At 47.2% G+C, this 27,657-nt stretch overlaps 1 protein-coding gene across 1 annotated transcript in view; it reads left to right on the top strand.

Moving 5' to 3' along the window:
• Window positions 1-1,754: 1,754 nt before the first annotated feature.
• LOC138279281 (pepsin A-like) overlaps window positions 1,755-27,657 on the top strand; it is a 151,865-nt gene continuing 125,962 nt past the window's right edge. Inside the window, exons 1-3 of the mRNA XM_069219393.1 lie at window positions 1,755-1,837; window positions 3,325-3,484; window positions 8,922-9,039. Of these exons, the coding sequence (XP_069075494.1) occupies window positions 1,755-1,837; window positions 3,325-3,484; window positions 8,922-9,039 (361 nt within the window). The remainder of the gene's footprint in view (window positions 1,838-3,324; window positions 3,485-8,921; window positions 9,040-27,657) is intronic.

Genomic DNA, 27,657 nt, shown 5'->3' with positions numbered 1-27,657 from the left:
CAACAACCCACTGAGCAATATTTAATTGAGATGTTTTTTCAGGTAACAATCAATCCTACGAGTAATCACAGGGAAACTTTGTAAAACTCCAAAACATCTTCTTTATGGAAGAGTACCTTCAAGAACACTAGGAAATCAGGGACACATTTTAAAGATGTATTTTTAAAATCAATATCCTATCTTAGTGCACAAGATATCAACCAATCAGTATTTGTAAAGTGCGGCTACTCACCCCGAAGGGTCTCAAGGCGCTGGGGGGGAGGGGAGGTGCCTCATCCGAAGAGCCAAGTCTTGAGGTTCTTCCTGAAGATGGTGAGCGACGGGCTTTGTTTGAGGTGCAGGGGGAGGTTGTTCCAGCCCTTCGCTGCAGTGTAGGTAAAAGATCGTCATCCAGTGGTGGTTTAGCGGATGTGAAAGACAGTGCCCAGGACCATCAGGGCGGAGCGAAGGGATCTGGCGTGGGTGTGGAAGGGGACGTGGTGGTTCATGTAGGCTGGTCCTGCGTTGTGTATGGCCCTATAGGTGTGGGTGAGAAGCTTGAAGGTCATTTGCTTCTCGACCGGTAGCCAGTGGAGGTTCCTTAAGTGATGAGAGATGTGTTCTTGGCGAGAGAGGTCCAGAATGAGTCTGTCGAAGGCATTCTGGATGAGTTGAAGTTTTTTGATGTTTCTAGTTGAGGTCCCGGCATAGAGGGTGTTGCCGTAGTCGAGCTTGCTTGTGACTAAGGCGTGGGTGACTGTCCTGCAACCGTCTGCTGGGATCCATCTGAAGATCCTCCGGAGTTTGGGGAATGTGTGCCAGCTGGAGGAGATGACAGAATGTACCTGGCGGGTCATGGATAGGGAGGAGTCAAGCATGATTCTTACATTGTGGGCGTGCTCGGTCAGTGCGGGGGGGCGCTGAGGGATGTGGGCCACCACAAGCTGAGGTGGCATTTCCAAAGATGATGAGCTTCGTCTTGTCGAAGATGAACTTGAGGCAGCTTTCTCTCAACCAGGTGGCGACGGCTTCAATTCCTGCGTGAAAGTTCTTTTTTGCCATGTCCATGTCTTCACTGAGGGAAATGATAAGTTGTGTGTCATTGGCATGTGACACAATGTTCATACCATGGCTTCTGACGATGGCAGCATGAGGGTCCATGTAAATGTTGAACAGCGTGGGACTCAGTGAGGATCCTTGGGGACTCCGCAGTTGACTCCTGTGGGTCTGGAGGTGTAGGACGGGAGTCTGACCCTCTGCGTCCTACTGGACAAGAAGGAATGGATCAATTTCAGGGCTCTTCTGCGGATTCCTATGTCATGGAGTCTGGTGCACAGAGTGCTGTGAGAGACTGTGACGAAAAAACTACAGAGAGGTCGGGAGTATGAGTGCTGTAGTGTGACCGCAGTCTAGGAGTAATCGGATGTCATTGGTGGTTGCCAGGACTGCTGTCTCCATGCTGTGATTGCTGTGGAAGCTGAACTGGGAGCTGTCCAGGGAGTTGTTGGCCTCGATGAAACTCCATAGTTGTGCATTGATTGGTTTCTCTAGTTCTTTGGCGGGGTAGGGTAGCAGCAAGATGGGCCGGAAATTCTTTAGTTCTGATGGGCCAGCCAAAGGTTTCTTCAAGAGAGGGAGTATTTGGGCGTGTTTTCAGTGTTCAGGGAAGGTGCCCGTGCTGATGGAGCACTTGATTGTGTTACGAAGCTCGGGGGCGATGGATGCGCTGGCTCTGATTATATGTGGTGCGGGCCGGAGTCCAAGGGGGCTCGGAAATGGGTGCTGTTCATGATGTTGACTGTTTCCTCCGTGGTGAGCCTGGACCAGTCGTGGATGTTCTGGGTGGGTTCTGGAGAAGGTGAGTCGGTCGCAGGTTTCGGTGCCAGGTGAACGACACTTCCTGGTCCTGGATCTTGAGGTGGAAAAAAGGTGTTTGTTACTACAATAAAGGTAAACAGAAAGATAGCTTCAACATTTTCTAACTTTAGAAAATAATTCAATATCTATTCTATAAAAAAAAATTGCAAACCCACCCTCATTTGTATGTTCACCAAGCTAAGCTTAGACTTGAAAGGTAAGTCTAAGGCGAGTTTCAGAGATGACGCACACCGATATACCTGTTTGAATAAGGTTTTACATTCACTATAATTGGAAAGCCTGCCATTCTTGCCCTATGCTCTCAGCTGGGCTAATATGAGCAGCTAATAAGTGAAGGCTGAGCTCCTTCTCGTTAGCCTTCAGCCAAAGTGTGTGATGTGATTCCCCACAGCCTGTCTCATTTGTGTCGCCCAACTTGAAGCTCTCCTCTAACACTGCATCCTGTGCTTAGTGTATATAATATTATTTAGTTGGTGTTCACTCATGCAGAATAAACAATTAGCAGGAAGTGGCGTAATACCCTTTAACTTATTTGCATTCTGCAATACTGTTTTACTGTTTTCTCTTGAACAATAACTATAAAAAGACAATTAGTTATTAGCTTTCCATTAAACTTTGTTCACAACTTAATAACAATTATAATGCGAGTTCTTGCCTTTCCCAAGGGCTGGCACAGAATGTGCTGCCCAGCGCCATTGCGGACAATCTTGCACCATGGTGCAAGGGCATCTACGTTGTAAGGTGTGTTGGTTTTGTGCAGGGAGGGGCACCTTCCTTCATAAAAAGAATCTCCTGAGGCATTTCCTCATTCTAGGGAGTTGTAGCAATTTTGGCACATTTCCAAGTCAACTATTTTCAGTAAATCTGGGAATGTGTCAAGATCCAGGGGTGTTGTGTAGAAACACCACATAACACCCATGGGACATCTCCCTGGGGCAAAGTAACACAGCACAGTGATTTGCTCTGCGTTGCATTACTCTGGATTTATCAAGCCAGGTGGCCTTGCGTTGCTTGATAAATCGCACTTTAAGAGTTGTGTTGATTTTTGCACACCGTTGCGTGGTGCGGAAGTGGTTCAACACTTTGAGAAATTAGGCCCATGTACCTTTGAATTCCTAACACATGTGGCCTGATTCACAAAGGTAAACTTAGACCAAAGGTCTAGTATAGACCAAAAGTGTAAGTGTAGACGTAAGGTCCATCTTTACTCGTAGTAAAGTTAGACTTTTGGGCTAAGCTTACATTTTTGATCCAAGTTTAGACTTTTGGTCTAAACTTACAACAAACATCTAAAGTTAGACCAAAAGTCTAACTTTACTACCAGTAAAGATGGACTTTAGGTCTAAACTTACACTTTTGGTCTAGACATTTGGTCTGAGTTTACCTTTGTGAATCAGGCCCTTGGTGTTAGGTTGTGCTGTTTTATGTAGCGCCTTCACACCTCTTCCTCCTTTCCTCTCCCCTCAGGGTGCCTCTGCTGAAACACAAATCTCTGAGGCAGAGCCTGAAGGACCATGGGCTGCTGGAACACATCACAAGAAATCTACGCTTCGATCCGGGCAGTAAATACGTCTCTGAGCTGAGTGTGTCCGGAGTGTCCGACGAGCCGCTGATGAGCTACATGGATGTGAGTACTGGGTTGAGGCAGCCCTGTGAGGGCTGATGAGCACAAGGTCTCTGACACAAGAGGCATGATGGTCACCTGACCTCTGGATCACCTGTGAGCAGCAGCAACAGCTGGCTCCCCACAGCTGTGTTATGTGCTATTTATGTGCAGTGCTCTGGGTCCACAAAGTATGTAGGAGTCAATGAGTGACATCACAGTTGAAAACCTTAGCAAGTTACTCTTCTGATACTGCGTTAATACCAGCAGGCGCCAAGGTGTTTCTTGGCTGAACTGCCAGGTCTCCAGTCTTTCATGAAATGTCATCAATGTGTTTCTTAAGCAAGAGACAAAGGTAAGGAGTCCATGTGCTGCTGAATGGTTGGAAAAGCTCTGGGGCAAATCGACTTATATTCTCTTCGGAATTTTATATCCACTGCACAATGTGTTGATCCTCAAAGTTAGTATTTCCATTACTTTGGAGCGCTGCCTGGGTGGTGCGTGGGTTTCCCGTGCAGCTACCCAGGGTTTTGATGCAAAGCCCTATTTACTAACAATAGTAGACTGTGTTTTGTGACAAAAATAACGTCACTTTGAGGCTTGCGTTAAAAAGGAGAATGTTTTAGAGTTTGCATGCATGCCCACCTATCCAGCAAACAGGACAGTCTAAAGTTTGTCCAGGCATTATTTTGTTGCTGTACTTTTTTGGGTGTGTACTGCGCTCGGCAGCCCGAGCGTGCACCAGCACTGGGTAAAGAGCAGGTCAGTGCTGAGTATCAGTCTCTCTCTCACATGGCCACTTAGGATCCTGAGCTGCAGTGCTCTAGTCTTCAGTAAATCTACCCCTCTGCCTCAGCACAGTGCCAGGTTTTCAGCATTCTAGCCACAATAGAATTTTACCTCACAACACACTCCCTATACATGATGAACAGCTCATTTCCAGGGCTTCTCACTGTAAATGTGCCACTGTATTAAGGAGGGTGGGTGAAAAATCACGCTTCACTGACGGAGTTTGCAGTGTTTTGCCCGCTCTGTGTTCTGCTCAGAGGGCAGAGTTTTCTTGTGCGTGGTTTGCTAATGTTAAATTGTCGAACGTGAGAGGGAATTTCCATCCCTTGTGTGATTTTTGGGTGCTAGAACTCCTCCCGGAGAGATGTCTCCGTGTCAGTGCGAGTGTTTGCATTGAGAAAGCTGTGGCTTGGGTATAAAATCTACTCGAGCGGTAGAAAGAAGCAGCACCCTCTTGTGCTCCATGTTGTGCCATTGGCGTTGATTTTACAGCTCGGAACAAGACCCTGGCCCTATAAATCAGACCGAGAAGCGCAATATCCCTAAATTCCGCCGCTCGCTGAACTCCGTGGAATCTCGCGGACTTTTCCTGTAACTCCGCAGAATTCCGCAGAGTGACATTACGCGGGTTCCGCCAAGGCTTAGTATTGTGGGCGGTCCTAAGGCTGCTGCCTGACGTCAGCCCTGTGACGCAGGTACGGACCCATGCACACGTCTGCCTTCAACCCACAAGTGACCACTTTATCACTTGAGTCTAGGCGCAGCTTGTAGAGACACCGCTAGGGGGCAGCAGACACAAGCCTACAGAGGTCAGCTGCCTCTCCCTTCTGACCTGTGGCAGCAGCTGCTGCCCGGACCCGGCCCCAGCCCTCGCTGCACCTGGGGCAGGAGGGCAGCGGAGGGAGCTGACATTGTGTTTACAGGTAAATTCACAAGAAAGAACAGAGTGCTTCCCGACTGTAGTTATCTAAAAGGGGAATTGTACAGAGATGCAGGGCTCTTCTGGGGGACGCCTCTTGCTAGAATTCATGAGTTTTAGGCTTAGCCCAGGGATGACAAGGGGAATAAAAAAAACAGGATGACATTTCCTCAAATAAATGTACATCTAAGCATAGCGGTGTTATATTTGGGTGTTTGATGTACTAGAAACCGACAGGGGTTAAAGTGTGTGTGCACATTCATTGATTAAATTCATGTACAAATGTAAGAGTTAAAATGTTATTAACTAAGTAGAAACAAATATGTAATATTAATAGGATAGCCAAAGATAACTTGTTATTAAATACGGATGGAAATGTCTTACAAATAAATACTGCAAAAGCCTTAAAACAATGGGGCATATTTACGAGCCCTTGGCCCACCTTAGCGTAATTTTATTGAAGCAAAGCTGGTGATGACCATTCCCCCTCCCGGGCCATATTTACAAAGTGGCACAATGCATGCATTGCGCCACTTTGTAACCCCTTGCGCCACATTATACTTGCGCCAGGTATAATGTATGCAAAGGAAGTGTTCTCATTCAGGGAGGCCAAAATGGCACAGTGAAATCTATATTCTAGCGTCATTTTTTATGCCTGCCCGGGGCAGGTGTTAACGTGACGTTAGTGCATTAGCCTATGGGCCTCTCTGTGTTGCGCTGGGATAGCACCACAATTTATGGCGCTAGTCCAGCAAAGCGCCACAATAGCCTCAACAGTTTTGAAGCTCTTGTCCTAAAGTGCACAATGGTGCGCTGCATTGTAGATACAGCGCTCCCATGGTGTTGTCAGGGCCACGCAGGGTGATACAAGGAAACTGGTGCATTGAAGCCAATGCACCAGTTCCTTGTAAATATGTCCCAATGTATATTAAGAAAACACCATTCATGGCCCCACATTTCTGCCCTTCCACAGTTAAAGATGAAATTGTATGAGTGTCTGTCACACACTGCAGCATAAAGTCACAGCAGGTCCAACGTGGGACCTTGTGTTTACCACTGTCAAGTGTTTTATTGCCTACGGCCAGGGGACATGGTGTTACACAAAGGAACCTTACGCACCAGTAATCTTCATTACCTTCAGGAAGGCTCTTCTTATCCCAGTACTAACCAAGGAGCTGGCCCAACAGGGATCACTCCCACAAGCCAGTATCATGCTCCTTTCTCTCTTCTCCCGCAGTATGAGTCCCAGTTCTGGGGTTGCACTGTATTGTTTCCTTCAGTATGATTCCCAGTTCTGGGGTTGCACTGTATTGTTTCCTTCAGTATGATTCCCAGTTCTGGGGTTACTCTTTATTCTCCCGCAGTATGATTCCCAGTTCTGGAGTTGCACTGTATTGTTTCCTGCAGTATGATTCCCAGTTCTGGGGTTGCACTGTATTGTTTCCTTCAGTATGATTCCCAGTTCTGGGGTTGCACTGTATTGTTTCCTTCATTATGATTCCCAGTTCTGGGTTGCACTGTATTGTTTCCTGCAGTATGATTCCCAGTTCTGGGGTTGCACTTTATTGTTTCCTGCAGTATGATTCCCTGTTCTGGGTTGCACTGTATTGTTTCCTGCAGTATGATTCCCAGTTCTGGGTTGCACTGTATTGTTTCCTGCAGTATGATTCCCAGTTCTGGGGTTGCACTGTATTGTTTCCTTCAGTATGATTCCCAGTTCTGGAGTTGCACTGTATTGTTTCCTGCAGTATGATTCCCAGTTCTGGGGTTGCACTGTATTGTTTCCTTCAGTATGATTCCCAGTTCTGGGGTTGCACTGTATTGTTTCCTTCAGTATGATTCCCAGTTCTGGGTTGCACTGTATTGTTTCCTGCAGTATGATTCCCAGTTCTGGGGTTGCACTGTATTGTTTCCTGCAGTATGATTCCCAGTTCTGGGGTTGCACTGTATTGTTTCCTGCAGTATGATTCCCAGTTCTGGGGTTGCACTTTATTGTTTCCTGCAGTATGATTCCCAGTTCTGGGGTTACTCTTTATTCTCCCGCAGTATGATTCCCAGTTCTGGAGTTGCACTGTATTGTTTCCTGCAGTATGATTCCCAGTTCTGGGGTTGCACTGTATTGTTTCCTGCAGTATGATTCCCAGTTCTGCGGTTGCACTGTATTGTTTCCTGCAGTATGATTCCCAGTTCTGGGGTTGCACTGTATTGTTTCCTGCAGTATGATTCCCAGTTCTGGGGTTACTCTTTATTCTCCCGCAGTATGATTCCCAGTTCTGCAGTTGCACTGTATTGTTTCCTGCAGTATGATTCCCAGTTCTGGGTTGCACTGTATTGTTTCCTGCAGTATGATTCCCAGTTCTGGGGTTGCACTGTATTGTTTCATTCTCGATTCTGAAGTTTCCAGTTCTCTTTTCCTGGAAGAATATTTTTTAGTTTCCTCACTTCTGGAGTTACTCTGTCTCTTTACTCGCAGGATGAATATTCCTAGTTCTGGGGACACACTCGCTTTGTTTCTCTGCAGAATAAACATCCCCAGTTCTTGTGATACGCTATTGACTGATTGAGAGTTCGACAGATGGATTACTATATCCCAAAGCGACATATATCCCACTTGCCATGCCAAGATCCAATGGCATGTGTAATATTTGTGATGAGGAAAACCATCCATCTTTCTTTCTTTCTTTCTTTCTTTCTTTCTTTCTTTCTTTCTTTCTTTCTTTCTTTCTTTCTTTCTTTCTTTCTTTCTGTCTTTCCTGCTTACTTTCTCTTTCTTTCTTTCTTCCTCTTCTCTCTTTTCTTTTCTTTTCTTTCTTTCTTTCTTTCTTTCTTTCTTTCTTTCTTTCTTTCTTTCTTTTGTTCTTTCTTTCTTCCTTTTTTCTTTCTTCCTTCCTTCCTTTCTTTCCTTCTTTCTTTCCTTCTTTCTTCCTTTCTTTCTTCCAGTTGCTTTTTCCATGGCCCATGTGTACTAGAGAGTGATGTGGCACGGCGCGGCGCCACAATTGGCAGTGCAGTGCTATATCACTTCTGAAATGCAGGGATTCGCCGTGTTTACAAAGGGACACCCACCTGCCATAAACAGTCAATCCCTGCACTACTGTGCCAGGGCGCCTGCGTGGCGCTAGGCAGATGAATTTAGCACCAGTGTTAGGGGAAGCAGAGGGGTGCGTTGTAGTTTTGTAAATACGGTGCATCCCTGTATTTCAACAGTGGCGCCGGCACGCACCACACCACCTCCTAGTTAATGTGGGCCTCTCTCCTTCCTTCTCCACAGAACTAATATGCACAGGTCTGGTGTTTCTCTCTCTGTCTCTCTCTCTCTCTATCTCTTGCTCTCTCTCTCTCTCTCTCGCTCTCTCTCTTTCTCTTTCTCTATCTGTCTCCCTCCTATCTGTGTGTCTCCCTCTGTCTCTGTCTCTCTCTCTCTCTCTCTCTCTCTCTCTCTGTCCTCTCTCTCTCTCTCCTATCTGTGTCTCTCTCTCTCTCTCTCTCTCTCCATCTCTCTCTATCTCTCTCTCTCTCTGTCTCTTTCTCTTCCTCTCTCTCTTTGTCACTCTCTCTTTCTCCAGAATGAATAGCTCCAATTCTGGTGATACTCTCTCTCCCTCTTCCTCTCTCTCTCCCTCTCTCTCTGTTACTCTCTCTCTCTCTCTCTTTCTCTCTCTCTCCTCTCTCTCTCTCTCTCTGCCCTCTCTCTCTCTTCCTGTGCAGAATGTCCGTTCCCATGCCCTGCTGATACACTCTCTTTCCCCGCAGAATGAATATTTTGGGACGGTCTCCATCGGAACCCCACCACAGGAGTTCAGCGTAGTGTTCGACACCGGGTCCTCAGACTTCTGGGTCCCTTCTGTGTCCTGCTCCGGCTCAGCCTGCAGTAAGTTTGGGAAATGTTCACAGAGTTAAAGGACAAAACTGAGTAACTGTGTCATACTTTGTTTTTGTAGTTCAAATGAGTTCATGAATTCAGTTATCTTGAGTTTGTGTAGGATGATTTTTATTCTTAATAATTCAAAGGGGTTCAAATGAACCAAAATGTGTAGAAACAGCCAACACGTGTTTTGCCCCTTTCTGGCACACAGGCCTGGGGCTTTCTCAAGGCGGAAGAACAGCAATTTAACAAAGGAAGCCAAGAGAAGTCCAAATGTAATCTCAACAGTCTGAGTACGTATTGCGATGACCTTATGCAGTGTGTAGCCACAAAAAGGCAATGTCCATGGGGGGTAATTGTGAAATGATGTCCAGTATTCCACACTTCTGTCGTCCTCTGTGCTCCAACTTCTCAACACGGCCGGTGCTCTCCTCTCAGGTGTCTCCTCACCCTCCAGCCTTTTCCCATGATCGGCCCTTCCGGGCTCTTCAGTTGTTTACTGTCGGCTTTGCTGATCTCTTTGATTGAGCACTAATATTACACTGAGTTCATCTTGGCATCAACACCTGTCATCAACAAACCCTCCACCAGGTGCTGTTTGGTGGGAATGCTGCCTATCTTGAAGGGAACATGCATCCTTGTGGTTTGGAGTAATACCAGCATGAAGAACCCAGGACTACAATTGGTGAAATTCCATCTTTACTTAGGACCCGAGTTAGTAATTGGCAGATTTGGTTACTCTGTCACAAATGTGACGGCTATCCTGTCCACCGTATTACGATATTATATCCTAAGGAAATTGAATTATGATGGACATGCCATCTGTCATGTGTGGGACGGAGTAACTCATCCGCTAAACTCTAAATGAGGCCCTTGATGTTGATGATGTAGTTTGTCTCACAGGATTGAGGTGTCACTCATGTATTGTCTCTCAGTCGGCCCAAGGCAGGCTCCTACACAGCTCTCTGTCGCGTTGTCTGCTCTCACCGCCTCCTCCCACAAGCGGGTTCAAACATATGTCTAAGCGTTCATGGTTCAAGGAATATTACTATTCACCATTTCCGAGTGGCAATTTACACACAGAGATGATGGACGTGTCTTAGGCCATCCTACGACTGAACTTATAAGTGTAAACTTTGTACTCTAACTCTGCATTGTTCAGGGAGGCCTTCGGCTCTGAAGTAGGGATCTCCTTATAGGAAAATATAGGGAACATTTTAAAGTTTATTATTCTTTAAAAATATTAAATAAATAAAATATTTTATTATACATTATAATGTAAATTAGTTTTCAAATGTTCGGTAATGCTATAAGTAATAAAACAAAATGTTACAGTATACTAATTGTTCAAATATCATATTTATTAATTAAGAGAATAATTTAAATTTAGATACATTAATTTAATTTAGAAATCATATTTTGTAAAAGAAAATTAGAAAATACCGACCCCACTAACAATTATAATTTTATTTGATATTTAGCATTTTTCGTTAAAAGTTGTGTTTGCTTATTTTAATAGATGTTTACAGTTTGAATTTTCTTTTATTTAAATTCAGTGTATTAATAAATTGCAAAATAATAAAATGATCAAATAATAATCATGTATAATTTTGTCACTAAATAGATACATATTTTAAATGTCAATGTAATTTATTTTTTTCATTCTGGGAATGTGTGGAGCATGTCTCTTCCGGTATCTGTGATCAATATATAGAAATAGACCAACTATGGCTCCGCTCTGATCAGCTCACAAGCCTGTTTCGTAGTGTAAATCTATCGCTCATGTCCGTGATCTGAGCTTTAAAAACTATCTATATTATAGTGTATGCTGGGAGCAACAGAACCACACCAAGACATCCAGGTAACTGGAGTGTGCAAACTCCCCTGCCCCAGGCAAGAGCCACAAAACAAAGGTGTCATTACAATCCATGAAGTAACCCTGCCTGTAAAGTGAACAGCTCAATGTGCAGTTTAAATTTGTGCTGCGGATTGTCAGAGGAACATGGAGCTGCAAAGAAAGGAGCTGTATTGAGCGACCTGCAAAAAAGGGAACTGTACAGATAGAGATGCGCAGAAGGAGCTGTACAGAGTGAGCTGCAGAGAGAGAGCTGTACAAAGGGAACTGTACAGATAGAGATGCGCAAAAGGAGCTGCAAAGAGGGAGCTGTAGACAGAGAGCTGTACAAAGGGAGCTGTACAGAAGTAAATGCAAAGAGAGAGATGCACAAAGACAGCTGTACACATATAGATGCACAGAAGGAGCTGCATAAGGGGAGATGTACAGATAGAGATGCACAGAGGGAGCTGCACAGAGGGAGCTGCATAAAGGGAGCTGTACAGATAGAGATGCACAGAAGGAGCTGTACACATATAGATGCACAGAAGGAGCTGCACAAGGGGAGATGTACAGATAGATATGCACAGAAGAAGCTGTACAGAAGGAGATATACAGATAGAGAGGTGCAGAAGGAGCTGCACAAATAGAGATGTACAGATAGAGAGGTGCAGAAGGAGCTGCGAGCTGTACAAAGGAAGATGTACAAATAGAGATGCACAGAGGGAGTCACACAAAGGGAGCTGTACAGATAGAGATGCACAGAAGGAGCCGTACACAGGGAGCTGCACAGGGAGCTGGACAAAGGGAGATGTACAGATAGAGATGCACAGAGGGAGCTACACAGACAGAGCTGCACAAAGGGAGCTGTACAGATGGAGATGCAAAGAAGGAGCTGTACACAGGGAGATGAACAGAGAGCTGTACAAAGGGAGATGTGTCGATAGAGCTGCACAGAAGGAGCTGCACGGAGGGAGCTGTACAAAGGGAGATGTACAGATGGAGATGCACAGAAGGAGCTGTACAGAGGGAGCTGTACAATGGGAGATGTACAGATGGAGATTCACAGAGGGAGCTGCACAGAGGGAGCTGTACAAACGGAGATGTACAGATAGAGAGGTGCAGAAGGAGCTGCGAGCTGTACAAAGGGAGATGTACAAATAGAGATGCACAGAAGGAGCTGCACAGAGGGAGATATACAGCTAGAGAGGTGCAGAAGGAGGTGCACAGAGGAAGCTGCACAGAGGGAGCTGTAGAAGGGGAGCTTACAAATAGAGATGCACAGAAAGAGGTGTACAGAGGGCGCTGCACAGAGGGAGCTGTATAAAGGGAGATGTACCGATAGAGATGCACAGAAGGAGGTGTACAGAGGGAGCTGCACAGAGGGGGCTGTAAAAAGGGAGATGTACAGATAGAGATGCACAGAAGGAGCTGTACAGAGGGAGCTGTACAGAGAGAGCTGTACAAAGTCAGATGGAGAGGTGCAGAAGGAGGTGTACAGAGGGAGCTGCACAGAGGGAGCTGCACAGAGGGAGATGTACAAATAGAGATGCACAGAAGGATCTGTACAGAGGGAGCTGTACAAGGGGAGATGACACAGATAGAGATGCACAGAAGGAGCTGCACAAAGGGAGATGCACAGCTAGTGAGGTGCAGAGGAGGTGCACAGAGGGAGCTGCACAGAGGGAGCTGTACAAAGGGAGCTGTACAAATAGAGATGCACAGAAGGAGCTGTACAGAGGGAGCTGTACAAAGGGAGATGTACAGGTAGAGATGCACAGAAGGAGCTGCACAAAGGGAGATGTACAGATAGAGAGATGCAGGAGGAGTCGTACAGAAGTAAATGCACAGAGAGAGATGCACAAAGGGAGCTGTACATATAGAGATGCACGGAAAGAGGTGAACAGAGTGAGCTGTACAAAGGGAGATGTACAGATGGAGATGCACAGAAGGAGCAGTACAGAGGGAGCTGCACAGAAGGAGCTGTAGAAAGGGTGATGTACAGATAGAGATGCACAGAAGGAGCTGTACAGAGGGAGCTGCAGAGAGAGGGTTGTATAAAGAGAGATATACAGAAGTAAATGCGCAGAGAGAGATGCACAAAGGGAGCTGTACACATGGAGATGCACAGAAGGAGGTACCAGAGGGAGCTGCACAGAGAGAGCTGTACAAAGGGAGATGAACCAATAGAGATGCACAGAAGGAGCTGTACGGAGGGAGCTACAGAGAGGGAGCTGTACAGAGGGAGATGTACAGATGTACATGCACAGTAGGAGCTGCACAGAGGGAGCTGCACAGAGGGAGCTGTACAAAGGGAGATGTACCAATGGAGATGCATTGAAGGAGCTGTACAGAGGGAGATGTACAGATAGAGAGGTGCAGAAGGAGCTGTACAGAGGGAGCTGAAGAGAGGGAGCTGTACAAAGGGAGATGTACAGATAGAGATGCACAGAAGGAGCTGTACATAGGGAGCTACACAGAGGGAGCTGTACAAATGGAGATGTACCGATGGAAATGCATAGAAGGAGCTGTATAGAGGGAGCTGCATCGAGAGAGCTGTACAAAGGGAGATGTATGTACAGAGAGAGGTGCAGGAGGAGCTGTACAGAGGGAGCTGCAGAGAGAGAGCTGTACAAAGGGAGATGTACAGATAGAGATGCACAGAAGGAGCTGTAAAGAGGGAGCTGCACAGAGGGAGCTGTACAAAGGGAGATGTACAGATAGAGATGCACAGAAGGAGCTGTACAGAGGAAGCTGCACAGAGAGAGCTGTACAAAGGGCGATGACCTGATAGAGATGCACAGAAGGAGCTGTACAGAGGGAGATATACAGATAGAGAGGCGAAGAAGGAGCTGCACAAATAGAGATGTAGAGATAGAGAGATGCAGAAGGAGCTGCGAGCTGTACAAAGGAAGATGTACAAATAGAGATGCACAGAGGGAGTTGCACAAAGGGAGCTGTACAGATAGAGATGCACAGAAGGAGCCGTACAGAGGGAGCTGCACAGGGAGCTATACAAAGGGAGATGTACTTATAGAGATGCATAGAGGGAGCTGCACAGACAGAGCTGCACAAAGGGAGCTGTACAGATGGAGATGCAAAGAAGGAGCTGTACAGAGGGAGCTGCACAGAGAGCTGTACAAAGGGAGATGTGCTGATAGAGATGAACAGAAGGAGCTGCACAGAGGGAGCTGTACAAAGGGAGATGTACAGATGGAGATGCACAGGAGGAGCTGTAAAGAGGGAGCTGTACAAAGGGAGATGTACAGATGGAGATGCACAGAGGGAGCTGCACAGAGGGAGCTGTACAAAGGGAGATGTACAGATAGAGAGGTGCAGAAGGAGCTGCGAGCTGTACAAAGGGAGATGTACAAATAGAGATGCACAGAAGGAGCTGCACAGAGGGAGATGTACAGCTAGAGAAGTGCAGAAGGAGGTGCACAGAGGAAGATGCACAGAGGGAGCTGTAGAAGGGGAGCTTACAAATAGAGATGCACAGAATGAGGTGTACAGAGGGTGCTGCACAGAGGGAGCTGTACAAAGGGAGATGTACAGCTAGAGATGCACAGAAGGAGCTGTACAGAAGGAGCTGTACAGAGAGAGCTGTACAAAGGGAGATGGAGAGGTGCAGAAGGAGGTGTGCAGAGGGAGCTGCACCGAGGGAGCTGCAGAGAGGGAGATGTACAAATAGAGATGCACAGAAGGAGCTGTACAGAGGGAGCTGTACAAAGGGAGATGACACAGATAGAGATGCACAGAAGGAGCTGCACAAAGGGAGATGTACAGCTAGAGAGGTGCAGAAGGAGGTGCACAGAGGGAGCTGCACAGAGGGAGCTGTACAAAGGGAGATGTACTGATGGAGATGCACAGAAGGAGCTGTACAGAGGGAGCAGCACAGAGGGAGCTGTACAAAGGGAGATGTACAGATAGAGAGGTGCAGAAGGAGCTGTACAGAGGGAGCTGAAGAGAGAGAGAGCTGTACAAACGGAGATGTACAGATAGAGATGCACAGAAGGAGCTGTACATAGGGAGCTGCACAGAGGGAGCTGTCCAAAGGGAGATGTACTGATGGAAATGCATAGAAGGAGCTGTACAGAGGGAGCTGCACAGAGGGAGCTGTACAAAGGTAGATGTACAGATAGAGAGGTGCAGGAGGAGCTGTACAGAGGGAGCTGCAGAGAGAGAGCTGTACAAAGGGAGATGTACGGATAGAGATGCACAGAAGGAGCTGTAAAGAGGGAGCTGCACAGAGGGAGCTGTACAAAGGGAGATGTACAGATAGAAATGCACAGAAGGAGCTGTACAGAGGGAGCTGCACAGAGAGAGCTGTACAAAGGGAGATGCACTGATAGAGATGCACAGAAGGAGCTGTACAGAGGGAGATATACAGATAGAGAGGTGCAGAAGGAGATGCACAAATAGAGATGTAGAGATAGAGAGGTGCAGAAGGAGCTGCGAGCTGTACAAAGGAAGATGTACAAATAGAGATGCACAGAGGGAGTTGCACAAAGGGAGCTGTACAGATAGAGATGCACAGAAGGAGCCGTACAGAGGGAGCTGCACAGGGAGCTATACAAAGGGAGATTTACATATAGAGATACATAGAGGGAGCTGCACAGACAGAGCTGTACAAAGGGAGATGTATGTACAGAGAGAGGTGCAGGAGGAGCTGTACAGAGGGAGCTGCAGAGAGAGAGCTGTACAAAGGGAGATGTACAGATAGAGATGCACAAAAGGAGCTGTAAAGAGGGAGCTGCACAGAGGGAGCTGTACAAAGGGAGATGTACAGATAGAGATGCACAGAAGGAGCTGTACAGAGGGAGCTGCACAGAGAGAGCTGTACAAAGGGAGATGCACCGATAGAGATGCACAGAAGGAGCTGTACAGAGGGAGATATACAGATAGAGAGGTTCAGAAGGAGCTGCACAAATAGAGATGTAGAGATAGAGAGGTGCAGAAGGAGCTTCGAGCTGTACAAAGGAAGATGTAGAAATAGAGATGCACAGAGGGAGTTGCACAAAGGGAGCTGTACAGATAGAGATGCACAGAAGGAGCCGTACAGAGGGAGCTGCACAGGGAGCTATACAAACGTAGATGTACTTATAGAGATGCATAGAGGGAGCTGCACAGACAGAGCTGCACAAAGGGAGCTGTACAGATGGAGATGCAAAGAAGGAGCTGTACAGAGGGAGCTGCACAGAGAGCTGTACAAAGGGAGATGTGCCGATAGAGATGCACAGAAGGAGCTGCACAGAGGGAGCTGTACAAAGGGATATGTACAGATGGAGATGCACAGGAGGAGCTGTACAGAGGGAGCTGTACAAAGGGAGATGTACAGATGGAGATGCACAGAGGGAGATGCACAGAGGGAGCTGTACAAAGGGAGATGTACAGATAGAGAGGTGCAGAAGGAGCTGCGAGCTGTACAAAGGGAGATGTAGAAATAGAGATGCACAGAAGGAGCTACACAGAGGGAGATGTACAGCTAGAGAAGTGCAGAAGGAGGTGCATAGAGGAAGCTGCACAGAGGGAGCTGTAGAAGGGGAGCTTACAAACAGAGAGGCACAGAAGCAGGTGTACAGAGGGTGCTGCACAGAGGGAGCTGTTCAAAGGGAGATGTTCAGATAGAGATGCACAGAAGGAGCTGAACAGAAGGAGCTGTACAAAGGGAGATGGAGAGGTGCAGAAGGAGGCGTGCAGAGGGAGCTGCACCGAGGGAGCTGCAGAGAGGGAGATGTACAAATAGAAATACTCAGAAGGAGCTGTACAGAGGGAGCTGTACAAAGGGAGATGACACAGATAGAGATGCACAGAAGGAGCTGCACAAAGGGAGATGTACAGCTAGAGAGGTGCAGAAGGAGGTGCACAGAGGGAGCTGCACAGAGGGAGCTGTACAAAGGGAGATGTACAGATAAAGATGCACAGAAGGAGCTGTACAGAGGGAGCAGCACAGAGGGAGCTGTACAAAGGGAGATGTACAGATAGAGAGGTTCAGAAGGAGCTGTACAGAGGGAGGTGAAGAGAGAGAGCTGTACAAAGGTAGATGTACAGATAGAGATGCACAGAAGGAGCTGTACATAGGGAGCTGCACAGAGGGAGCGGTACAAAGGGAGATGTACTGATGGAAATGCATAGAAGGAGCTGTACAGAGGGAGCTGCACAGAGGGAGCTGTACAAAGGTAGATGTATAGATAGAGAGGTGCAGGAGGAGCTGTACTGAGGGAGCTGCAGACAGAGAGCTGTACAAAGGGAGATGTACAGATAGAGATGCACAGAAGGAGCTGTAAAGAGGGAGCTGCACAGAGGGAGCTGTACAAAGGGAGATGTACAGATAGAGATGCACAGAAGGAGCTGTATAGAGGGATCTGCATAGAGAGAGCTGTACAAAGGGAGATGCACTGATAGAGATGCACACAAGGAGCTGTACAGAGGGAGATATACAGATAGAGAGGTGCAGAAGGAGATGCACAAATAGAGATGTAGAGATAGAGAGGTGCAGAAGGAGCTGCAAGCTGTAGGAAGATGTAGAAATAGAGATGCACAGAGGGAGTTGCACAAAGGGAGCTGTACAGATAGAGATGCACGGAAGGATATGTACAGAGGGAACTGCAGAGAGAGAGCCGTACAAAGGGAGATGTACAGATAGAGATGCACAGAAGGAGCTGTACGGAGGGAGCTGCACAGAGGGAGCCGTACAAAGGGAGATGTACAGGTAGAGATGCACAGAAGGAGCTGTATAGAGGGAGCTGCACAAGGGGAGCTGTACAAATACAGATGCACAGAAGGAGCTGTACAGAGGGACCTGCACAGAGAGAGCTGTACAAAGGAAGCTGCTTTCTGTGACACCCAGCAGAGTTTAAGAGGCTGTAAGCAGAAGACATCTGACAGACCAAGACAAGAAATTGAATCAACTTTGATATCCCCTAAATACTCCTGGAGCAGGTGCCTTCTGACTGTGGACTGTAAGAACATGGATCCCCCCTTGTAATCCCCCAGGAGCCTGCTTGCATGTGCAGCTGAACACAGGAAGGTGGGGGATCTACACCTGTAATACTCTAGGGCTAACTGGCCAGGCACTGCTGACTGTGAGACGGTGGGGGATCTACACCTGTAATACTCGAGGACTAGGGTGTCCATGCACCGCTGACTGTGAGACGGTGGTGGATCTACACCTGTAATACTCGAGGACTAGGGTGTCCATGCACCGCTGACTGTGAAACGGTGGGGGATCTACACCTGTAATACCCCAGGAGCCTGCTGGCATGTGCAGCTGAACACAGGAAGGTGGGGGATCTACACCTGTAATACTCTAGGACAAACTGGCCATGCACAGCTGACTGTGAGACGGTGGGGGATCTACACCTGTAATACTTGAGGACTAGGGTGTCCATGCACCGCTGACTGTGGACTGTGAGAAGGCAGCTGAACATCTCCTGTAATACCCCAGGAGCCTGCTGGCATGTGGAGCTGAACACTGGAAGGTGGCGGATGTACATCTGTAATATTTTAGGACCAGGGGACCCATGCTATGCAGACTGTGGACTGCGAGAGGACGGTGGATGTTCTCCTGTAAGGCCCCCAGAGCCCCTGGTTCATGGCCAGCTGAGCACACATGTGCAGGTGGTGGAATTGATGGGCAGACACTGGTCGCAGTTGTTCACAAGAACCGCACAGAAGGAGGGGGAAGCTCACACAGCCTTTGCCTTCTTGTCAGGATGCACTGACCGCGTGCACTGACCACGTGCCTGAAATGCAACAGAATCGATGCACTCTTTCATCTCTAGCCCTCCACCAGTGACCACATACACAGGAATTTGGGGGCCCGTAGTTGGAACGGAGAAAGGCAGATTGGACAAGAGGAAGCAGTGACACAGGACTCCATCATGCTGACTCGTCAGATCTGTGAATATCAAGAATGTCTCAGGATGCAGCAGATATCTTGAATATCCTGCCATATAAAAAGGGTCTTTGCTTAACCCCAATATTAAATGGATATAAGATAGCAGTATCTATGAGTGACCAACTCTCAGTGCTTTGATGCAGAGTTTGCATTTTCTTATAACTAAATACAAAAAGAATGAGTGCCCCAAGTACATCTTTAGGAACACCTCTACCTATAACTGAAATAACTATCTCCAGCGTTGTTGCCATGTGGACAATCATTACCTTATAGCTCCTACTTGACTGTTGCAGAGCTGTATCATTTTTGATATTCTGATGTTCCCTAATATGAGCATACAGAAATGTAATGCCTTATAATTAACAGAGACACAGATATTCATAGTATGAGTAACATAGTTCAGTTTGGGAATCCTGCCAGTGCCCTCATTTCTAAATGTGAAAAACCTCAATTTTAGAAGAGTTAGTTTAATGTTCAAAGATAGGTCAAAAATAGCTCAAACATGGTTTGCAACAATAATCCTATTTGCTGAATCATTCTCTGCATTACAAATGTCCTTTGATCTAAATTCTTAGGAAAGCAATGGGTCAATCAGAGATCTTTCTACCAAGGTCCTGGCTGCAGAGGCCAGCTGTAGGAAAGTACCTTCCTTCTTGGCATTTTACCCCCAATTTCTACCTGTTTGTCAGTGTGTCCCTGCTCTGGCGTGAAACTGGACAAAGGAAAGGGGAGTGAGCACTCCCCTGTCCATCACCACCCCAGGGGTGGTGCCCAGAGCTCCTTCAGAAGGTCCATTTTGGAGTCCAAGGTGTGGGGACCCTCTGGGAGCATCTGAGTGGCCAGTGCCAGCCGAGACCCCTCCTGATAGGTCCATACCTGGTTAGGTAGCCAATCCACCTCTCAGGGCTATGTAGGGTCTCTCCTGTGGGTGTTTCATCAGATTCCAGGACTCCTCTGCATCCTCTGCTTCAGCTTCTGACCATCGCATCAACAGCAGACTGCTCCAGGAACAAAGTAACTGCAACAAAGTATCCAAGAAGTCTACTGCAACTCTTGAACTTCAGCTCCTGCCAGCAACTGCAATGGTTTCAAGGTTGTGCATGCTCTGAGGACTGCCTGTATTCATTCTGCACCAGAAGGAACAAAGGAATCTCCCGTGGAGTGACGGAGTCACTTCCCTGCTTCAGCAGGCACCCTTCTGCGATGACAACCGGTACTCTGGGACTCCTCTCCTGTTGACGAGCGTGATCCCTGGAACACAGGTGGTGAACCAAAGTGATCCTGACTGTCCAAAGTTCCAGCTGTCCCAATTTCAAAGAGGAATGGGCTCGCCTCCCAGAGCCAGACAGTATCCCTGTGCTCTATGTGTTCTGCAGCTCCTTGCACTTCTGTGCGCTTCTTCCAGAACTCTTTCATGCACAGCATAGCCCAGGTCCCCAGCACTCTATCCTGTGATACTCAGCTCCCTGAGTTGTTCTCCGGCGGAGTGGGATCCTTTTGTGCAGTGCTACGATGACTGTCTTTTGCAACTCCTTTGTCCCTATGTTTTGGGACTTCTGTAGGTGCTGCCTGTTCTTCTGAGGGCTCTCTAAAGTGATGAGAGCCCCCTCTGTCTCCTCAGTCTGAGTTGAGACCCCCAGGTCCCTCCTGGGCCCATGTGGCACCTTTTACCGCAAACCGCAACATTTGTGTGGGCCAAGGCTTGTTGGCAGAATCCAACAATAAAAAACAGCCTGCATCCAACAACTGAATGTGGGACATCTCTTGCACCAAGTAGGAACCCGCAGCTGTCTTCTTTGGTGCATTTCTGACTCTTTCTTCCAACCGGAGAATCCACTCTTGCACCTTCATCTGGGTTAGCAGGGGCTCCTGTTCTTCCTGGACTCTTCATCTGTTCTTCGACTTGGTGTCCTCTCTCCGCAGGTCTTCGGGTCCAGGAACCCATCTCTGGTGTCTGGCAGTCTTGATTGGTTTTTGCATTATACTTTAGCACGACTTCTAGTGTGTTTAAGGAAACTTGCTGTACTTTACTCCTGTTTTCCTGGGCTCTGGGGTGGGGTATTTTACTTACCTTGGTGTTTTCTTACACTCCCAGTGCCCCTCTACACACTGCACCTGTCTAGTGGGGGAAACCCACATTCGCATTCCACTAGTTTAGTATATGGTTTGTGTTGCCCATTGCAATCTATCGTATTTTCTACTGTTTGCACTATTTTATGACTGTTTACTTACCTGATTTTGGTCTCTAGTGTATATATTGTGTATAATACTTACCTCCAGAGGGAGTATATCCTCTAAGATATTTTTGGCCTTGTGACACTAAAATAAAGCAAATGTATTTTTGGTAACACTGAATATTGCATTTTATTGTGTATAAGTACTGTGTAACTATAGTGGTATTGCATGAGCTTTGCATGTGTTCTAGTTCAGCCTAAGCTGCTCTGCTACAGCTACCTCTACACAGCCTAGGCTGCTGGAACACTACTACATTTCACTAATAAGGGATAACTGGACCTGGTATAATGTGTAAGTACCTCTGGTACCCACTACAAACCAGGCCAGCTTCTCACACCACCTATACCCAGAAATCAATGAGGCTACCATCTCTCTAGAATGTGCAAGAGGTGATGACCAGCTGGAAGTTGTAGATGTCAGATTGATGCCTCATAGTTACCTTCATGCTGCAACCTCAGTTCAATCGGCTCCGATGCTCTGTGATGACTGCCAGACTTTCCTTCCCTGAGAGAAATTCAGCATAAGCGTGTTTTGAGTATAGCTCGCTCATGTCCCTTCATCCGTGGTAAGCAGTGCCTAGAGACCCACTTCTTGACTCTTCCAGAGATTGTAGGAATGTCGCGCACCGCTATTGTATCTCTGAGGGATGATGCTGTGACGGAGCCATTCCACATTACCACTGTGGAAATTACAGAAGTTGAGGGGCTTCTATGTCTGACAGAGAGGATTCCTCAATAGAGCTCTAATGAGACCCAACCAGGGCAGACTGCCTGAAAATCGAGGAATTGGGGGACGGGAACCCACATTTGTGGTTATATTCTATACATGCTTGGCTGCTGAGAGTCTGAGGGAAGAATTGAGCAGGTGGGATAGAATGTTGTTTTAAGTTCAGCTTTTTGTATTACTGGCACTGAACATACACCAGTGATATACTAAATCACAAGGAGCCACACGCAGAAGGTGTTGCGCCCCCTCCAGCTCTGATGAGAGTGGACCGACCATGAGCAGGTGGAGTGTGGGCCATGTACGAGTCAGAGGAAGAGGTAACTGCAGACTTCTCACAGTGCTTGCTCAGCTGCCCCCAAAACTCTTTGGCATCAACTCAACACCTTCCTAAAAGAGAGAGGGGACATCTTTCCCTTCAGCGGGACACACCCACCTGCAGACATTTCCAACACAAACTAGAATCTGCAGAAGGACTGAGGTGTGACGGGTAACTTCTGAAAGAACCAAAGCGACATCAGCGATTCTCTGTCCTCACAGCGCTCAGAAGGGACTGTCGCTCGAGCCCAGGTACATCCATCTCTCCCACGTGAGTCCCAGCATGGAAACTCAAACCTCATCTCTGATGGTGGTCTTCACTGCACACCTGCACTTTTCAAGCCACACACAAAGGGCGGAGGCCCTTCTCACAATGTAACTTTTATCATCGGTAAAATTCTTCTTGTCAAGACCCGCTGAATTTTAATTTTGAAATTATAAAGCACATAAAACCAAAAAAGGCATTGAAGCACTGTCACTGACAAGAATGACCTGGTATAGTCCATTTCCCACTGCACCAGGGGGTGCGTGGACCCCCACACTTTGTTTCTGAGAATGTGAGAGCTAAGCCTAGGACTTCAAACAAGGGTTGGAATTTCACTTCAGGAATTTCCCGAAACTGCTTTTCAGATAAAACTTACAAAAGTGTACTCAATCTTTCCTGGAAGCTGACTGACCTTGGCTGAACAGATGTTGTTTTACCTTTGAACGTGATTCTACTTCTCAGTGGTGAACCTATCAGTTTTGTTACGGTCATTAAAGTGCTGGAATGATCTGCACTAATTGATTTAAAGGGTGTAGGAAAGTACCATCTTGCCTGGCATGTTACCCCCATCTTTCACTGTATATATGTTGTTTTAGTTGTATGTGTCACTGGGACCCTGCCAGCCAGGGCCCCAGTGCTCATAAGTGTGCCTGAATGTGTTACCTGTGTAGTGACTAACTGTCTCACTGAGGCTCTGCTAATCAGAACCTCAGTGGTTATGCTCTCTCATTTCTTTCCAAATTGTCACTGACAGGCTAGTGACCATTTTTACCAATTTACATTGGCTTACTGGAACACCCTTATAATTCCCTAGTATATGGTACTGAGGTACCCAGGGTATTGGGGTTCCAGGAGATCCCTATGGGCTGCAGCATTTCTTTTGCCACCCATAGGGAGCTCTGACAATTCTTACACAGGCCTGCCACTGCAGCCTGAGTGAAATAACGTCCACGTTATTTCACAGCCATTTTACACTGCACTTAAGTAACTTATAAGTCACCTATATGTCTAACCTTTACCTGGTAAAGGTTAGGTGCAAAGTTACTTAGTGTGAGGGCACCCTGGCACTAGCCAAGGTGCCCCCACATTGTTCAGAGCCAATTCACTGAACTTTGTGAGTGCGGGGACACCATTACACGCGTGCACTACATATAGGTCACTACCTATATGTAGCTTCACCATGGTAACTCCGAATATGGCCATGTAACATGTCTATGATCATGGAATTGCCCCCTCTATGCCATCCTGGCATTGTTGGTACAATTCCATGATCCCAGTGGTCTGTAGCACAGACCGTGGTACTGCCAGACTGCCCTTCCTGGGGTTTCTCTGCAGCTGCTGCTGCTGCCAACCCCTCAGACAGGCAGCTGCCCTCCTGGGGTCCAGCCAGGCCTGGCCCAGGATGGCAGAACAAAGAACTTCCTCTGAGAGAGGGTGTGACACCCTCTCCCTTTGGAAAATGGTGTGAAGGCAGGGGAGGAGTAGCCTCCCCCAGCCTCTGGAAATGCTTTGTTGGGCACAGATGTGCCCAATTCTGCATAAGCCAGTCTACACCGGTTCAGGGACCCCTTAGCCCCTGCTCTGGCGCGAAACTGGACAAAGGAAAGGGGAGTGACCACTCCCCTGACCTGCACCTCCCCTGGGAGGTGTCCAGAGCTCCTCCAGTGTGCTCCAGACCTCTGCCATCTTGGAAACAGAGGTGCTGCTGGCACACTGGACTGCTCTGAGTGGCCAGTGCCACCAGGTGACGTCAGAGACTCCTTGTGATAGGCTCCTTCAGGTGTTAGTAGCCCTTCCTCTCTCCTAGGTAGCCAAACCCTCTTTTCTGGCTATTTAGGGTCTCTGTCTCTGGGGAAACTTTAGATAACGAATGCATGAGCTCAGCCGAGTTCCTCTGCATCTCCCTCTTCACCTTCTGATAAGGAATCGACCGCTGACCGCGCTGGAAGCCTGCAAACCTGCAACATAGTAGCAAAGACGACTACTGCAACTCTGTAACGCTGATCCTGCCGCCTTCTTGACTGTTTTCCTGCTTGTGCATGCTGTGGGGGTAGTCTGCCTCCTCTCTGCACCAGAAGCTCCGAAGAAATCTCCCGTGGGTCGACGGAATCTTCCCCCTGCAACCGCAGGCACCAAAAAGCTGCATTACCGGTCCCTTGGGTCTCCTCTCAGCACGACGAGCGAGGTCCCTCGAATCCAGCGACACCGTCCAAGTGACCCCCACAGTCCAGTGACTCTTCAGCCCAAGTTTGGTGGAGGTAAGTCCTTGCCTCACCTCGCTGGGCTGCATTGCTGGGAACCGCAACTTTGCAAGCTACTCCGGCCCCTGTGCACTTCCGGCGGAAATCCTTCGTGCACAGGCAAGCCTGGGTCCACGGCACACTAACCTGCATTGCACGACTTTCTAAGTTGGTCTCCGGCGACGTGGGACTCCTTTGTGCAACTTCGGCGAGCACCGTTTCACGCATCCTCGTAGTGCCTGTTTCTGGCACTTCTCCGGGAGCTACCTGCTTCAGTTAGGGCTCATTGTCTTGCTCGACGTCCCCTCTCTCTTCAGGTCCAATTTGCGACCTCCTGGTCCCTCCTGAGCCCCAGCAGCGTCCAAAAACGCCAAACGCACGATTTGCGTGTAGCAAGGCTTGTTGGCGTCCATCCGGCGGGAAAACACTTCTGCACGACTCTCCAAGGCGTGGCGGATCCATCCTCCAAAGGGGAAGTCTCTAGCCCTTGTCGTTCCTGCAGTATTCACAGTTCTTCAGCCTAGTAAGAGCTTCTTTGCACCAACCGCTGGCATTTCTTGGGCATCTGCCCATCTCCGAGCTGCTTGTGACTTTTGGACTTGGTCCCCTTGTTCCACAGGTACCCTCAGTCAGGAATCCATCGTTGTTGCATTGCTGATTTGTGTTTTCCTTGCATTTTCCCTCTAACACGACTATTTTGTCCTTAGGGGAACTTTGGTGCACTTTGCACTCACTTTTCAGGGTCTTGGGGAGGGTTATTTTTCTAACTCTCACTATTTTCTAATAGTCCCAGCGACCCTCTACAAGGTCACATAGGTTTGGGGTCCATTCGTGGTTCGCATTCCACTTTTGGAGTATATGGTTTGTGTTGCCCCTATCCCTATGTTTCCCCATTGCATCCTATTGTAACTATACATTGTTTGCACTGTTTTCTAAGACTATACTGCATATTTTTGCTATTGTGTATATATATCTTGTGTATATTTCCTATCCTCTCACTGAGGGTACACTCTAAGATACTTTGGCATATTGTCATAAAAATAAAGTACCTTTATTTTTTGTATAACTGTGTATTGTGTTTTCTTATGATATTGTGCATATGACACTAGGTGGTACTGTAGTAGCTTCACACGTCTCCTAGTTCAGCCTAAGCTGCTCTGCTAAGCTACCATTATCTATCAGCCTAAGCTGCTAGACACCCTATACACTAATAAGGGATAACTGGGCCTGGTGCAAGGTGCAAGTACCCCTTGGTACTCACTACAAGCCAGTCCAGCCTCCTACATTGGTTGTGCAGTGGTGGGATAAGTGCTTGAGACTACTTACCACTCTTGTCATTGTACTTTTCATAAGAGAAAAATATACAAAACAAGGTCAGTGTATATACACATAGCCAAAAAGTTTTGCATTTCCTCTTTTCACTCTTTTCTAAGTGCTGAATAGTACTTCTAAACTTTCAAAAAGTTCTTAAAAGTTTAAAAAGTTTTTTCTGTCTTTCCAAAAAGTTCTGAAAACTTTTTATCTCTTTTTCTATCACTTTAACTCTCTCTGAAAATGTCTGGCACAGGAAAAATTGTTGAACTGTCCAAACTTGCATATGATCACCTTAGCTGGAAAGGAGCAAGGAGTCTCTGCATAGAGAGAGGTTTGAGTGTAGGGAAGAATCCTTCTTTAGAACTGTTAATTAATATGCTTAGAGTACAGGATAAGGCCATAAGTGCCCAATCTGTAGAAAAAGTAGCTAATGGTTCTCAATCTGATCCAGGGACTCCCCCAGGAAAAGTTTCAGGAAAGAAACTTCTCAGCCTGCCCATTACTAGACAGTCTAGCATAGTTGGTACAGAGGTTGAATCACATCATACTGATGATGTGCTCTCACATTATACTGGTAGCCAAGCTGTTAGGGTGCCCTCTGTAAGGGACAGGTCTCCTTCTGTTCATTCCCATCATACCTCTGTATCTAGAAATGTCCCTCCCACCCACCCTGATGACAGATTGTTAGAAAGGGAGCTCAATAGATTGAGAGTGGAGCAAACCAGACTGAAGCTCAAGAAGCAACAGCTGGATTTGGATAGACAGTCTTTAGAAATAGAGAGGGAAACACAGAAGATGGGTTTAGATACCCATGGTGGCAGCAGCAGTATTCCCCATAGTCATCCTGCAAAAGAGCATGATTCCAGGAATCTGCACAAGATAGTTCCCCCTTATAAGGAGGGGGATGACATTAACAAGTGGTTTGCTGCACTTGAGAGGGCCTGTGCTGTACAGGATGTCCCTCAAAAGCAGTGGGCTGCTATCCTATGGCTATCATTTACTGGAAAAGGTAGGGATAGGCTCCTTACTGTAAAAGAAAATGATGCTAACAATTTCCAAGTTCTTAAGAATGCACTCCTGGATGGTTATGGCTTAACCACTGAACAGTACAGGATAAAGTTCAGAGATACCAAAAAGGAGTCTTCACAAGACTGGGTTGATTTCATTGACCAGGCAGTGAAGGCCTTGGAGGGGTGGTTACATGGCAGTAAAGTTACTGATTATGACAGCCTGTATAACTTGATCCTGAGAGAGCATATTCTTAATAATTGTGTGTCTGATTTGTTGCACCAGTACTTGGTGGACTCTGATCTGACCTCTCCCCAAGAATTGGGAAAGAAGGCAGACAAATGGGTCAGAACAAGAGTGAACAGAAAAGTTCATACAGGGGGTGACAAAGATGGCAACAAAAAGAAGGATGGTAAGTCTTCTGACAAGGGTGGGGACAAATCTAAAAATGAGTCTTCATCAGGCCCACAAAAACACTCTGGTGGGGGTGGTGGGTCCAAATCCTCCTTTAATCAGAACAAGGAAAAGAAACCATGGTGCTATTTATGTAAAATAAAAGGCCATTGGACAACAGATCCCAGTTGTCCAAAGAAAGGCACCACAGCTCCTACCACTACAACCCCTACTGCTACACCTAGTGTCCCTACTAATAGCAGTGGTGGTGGGAGCAAACCTACTAATAGCCAATCCAAGGGAGTAGCTGGGCTCACTTTTGGTAATTTAGTTGGGGTTGGTCTGATTAGGGAGACCACAGAGGCTACTTTATTCTCTGAAGGGGCTATTGATT

Source organism: Pleurodeles waltl, chromosome 2_2, assembly GCF_031143425.1.
Source record: "Pleurodeles waltl isolate 20211129_DDA chromosome 2_2, aPleWal1.hap1.20221129, whole genome shotgun sequence".
NCBI classification, from domain to species: domain Eukaryota; kingdom Metazoa; phylum Chordata; class Amphibia; order Caudata; family Salamandridae; genus Pleurodeles; species Pleurodeles waltl.
Note: the sequence above shows the minus strand (reverse complement) of the source record. Positions and strands in the feature narration are given on the sequence as shown.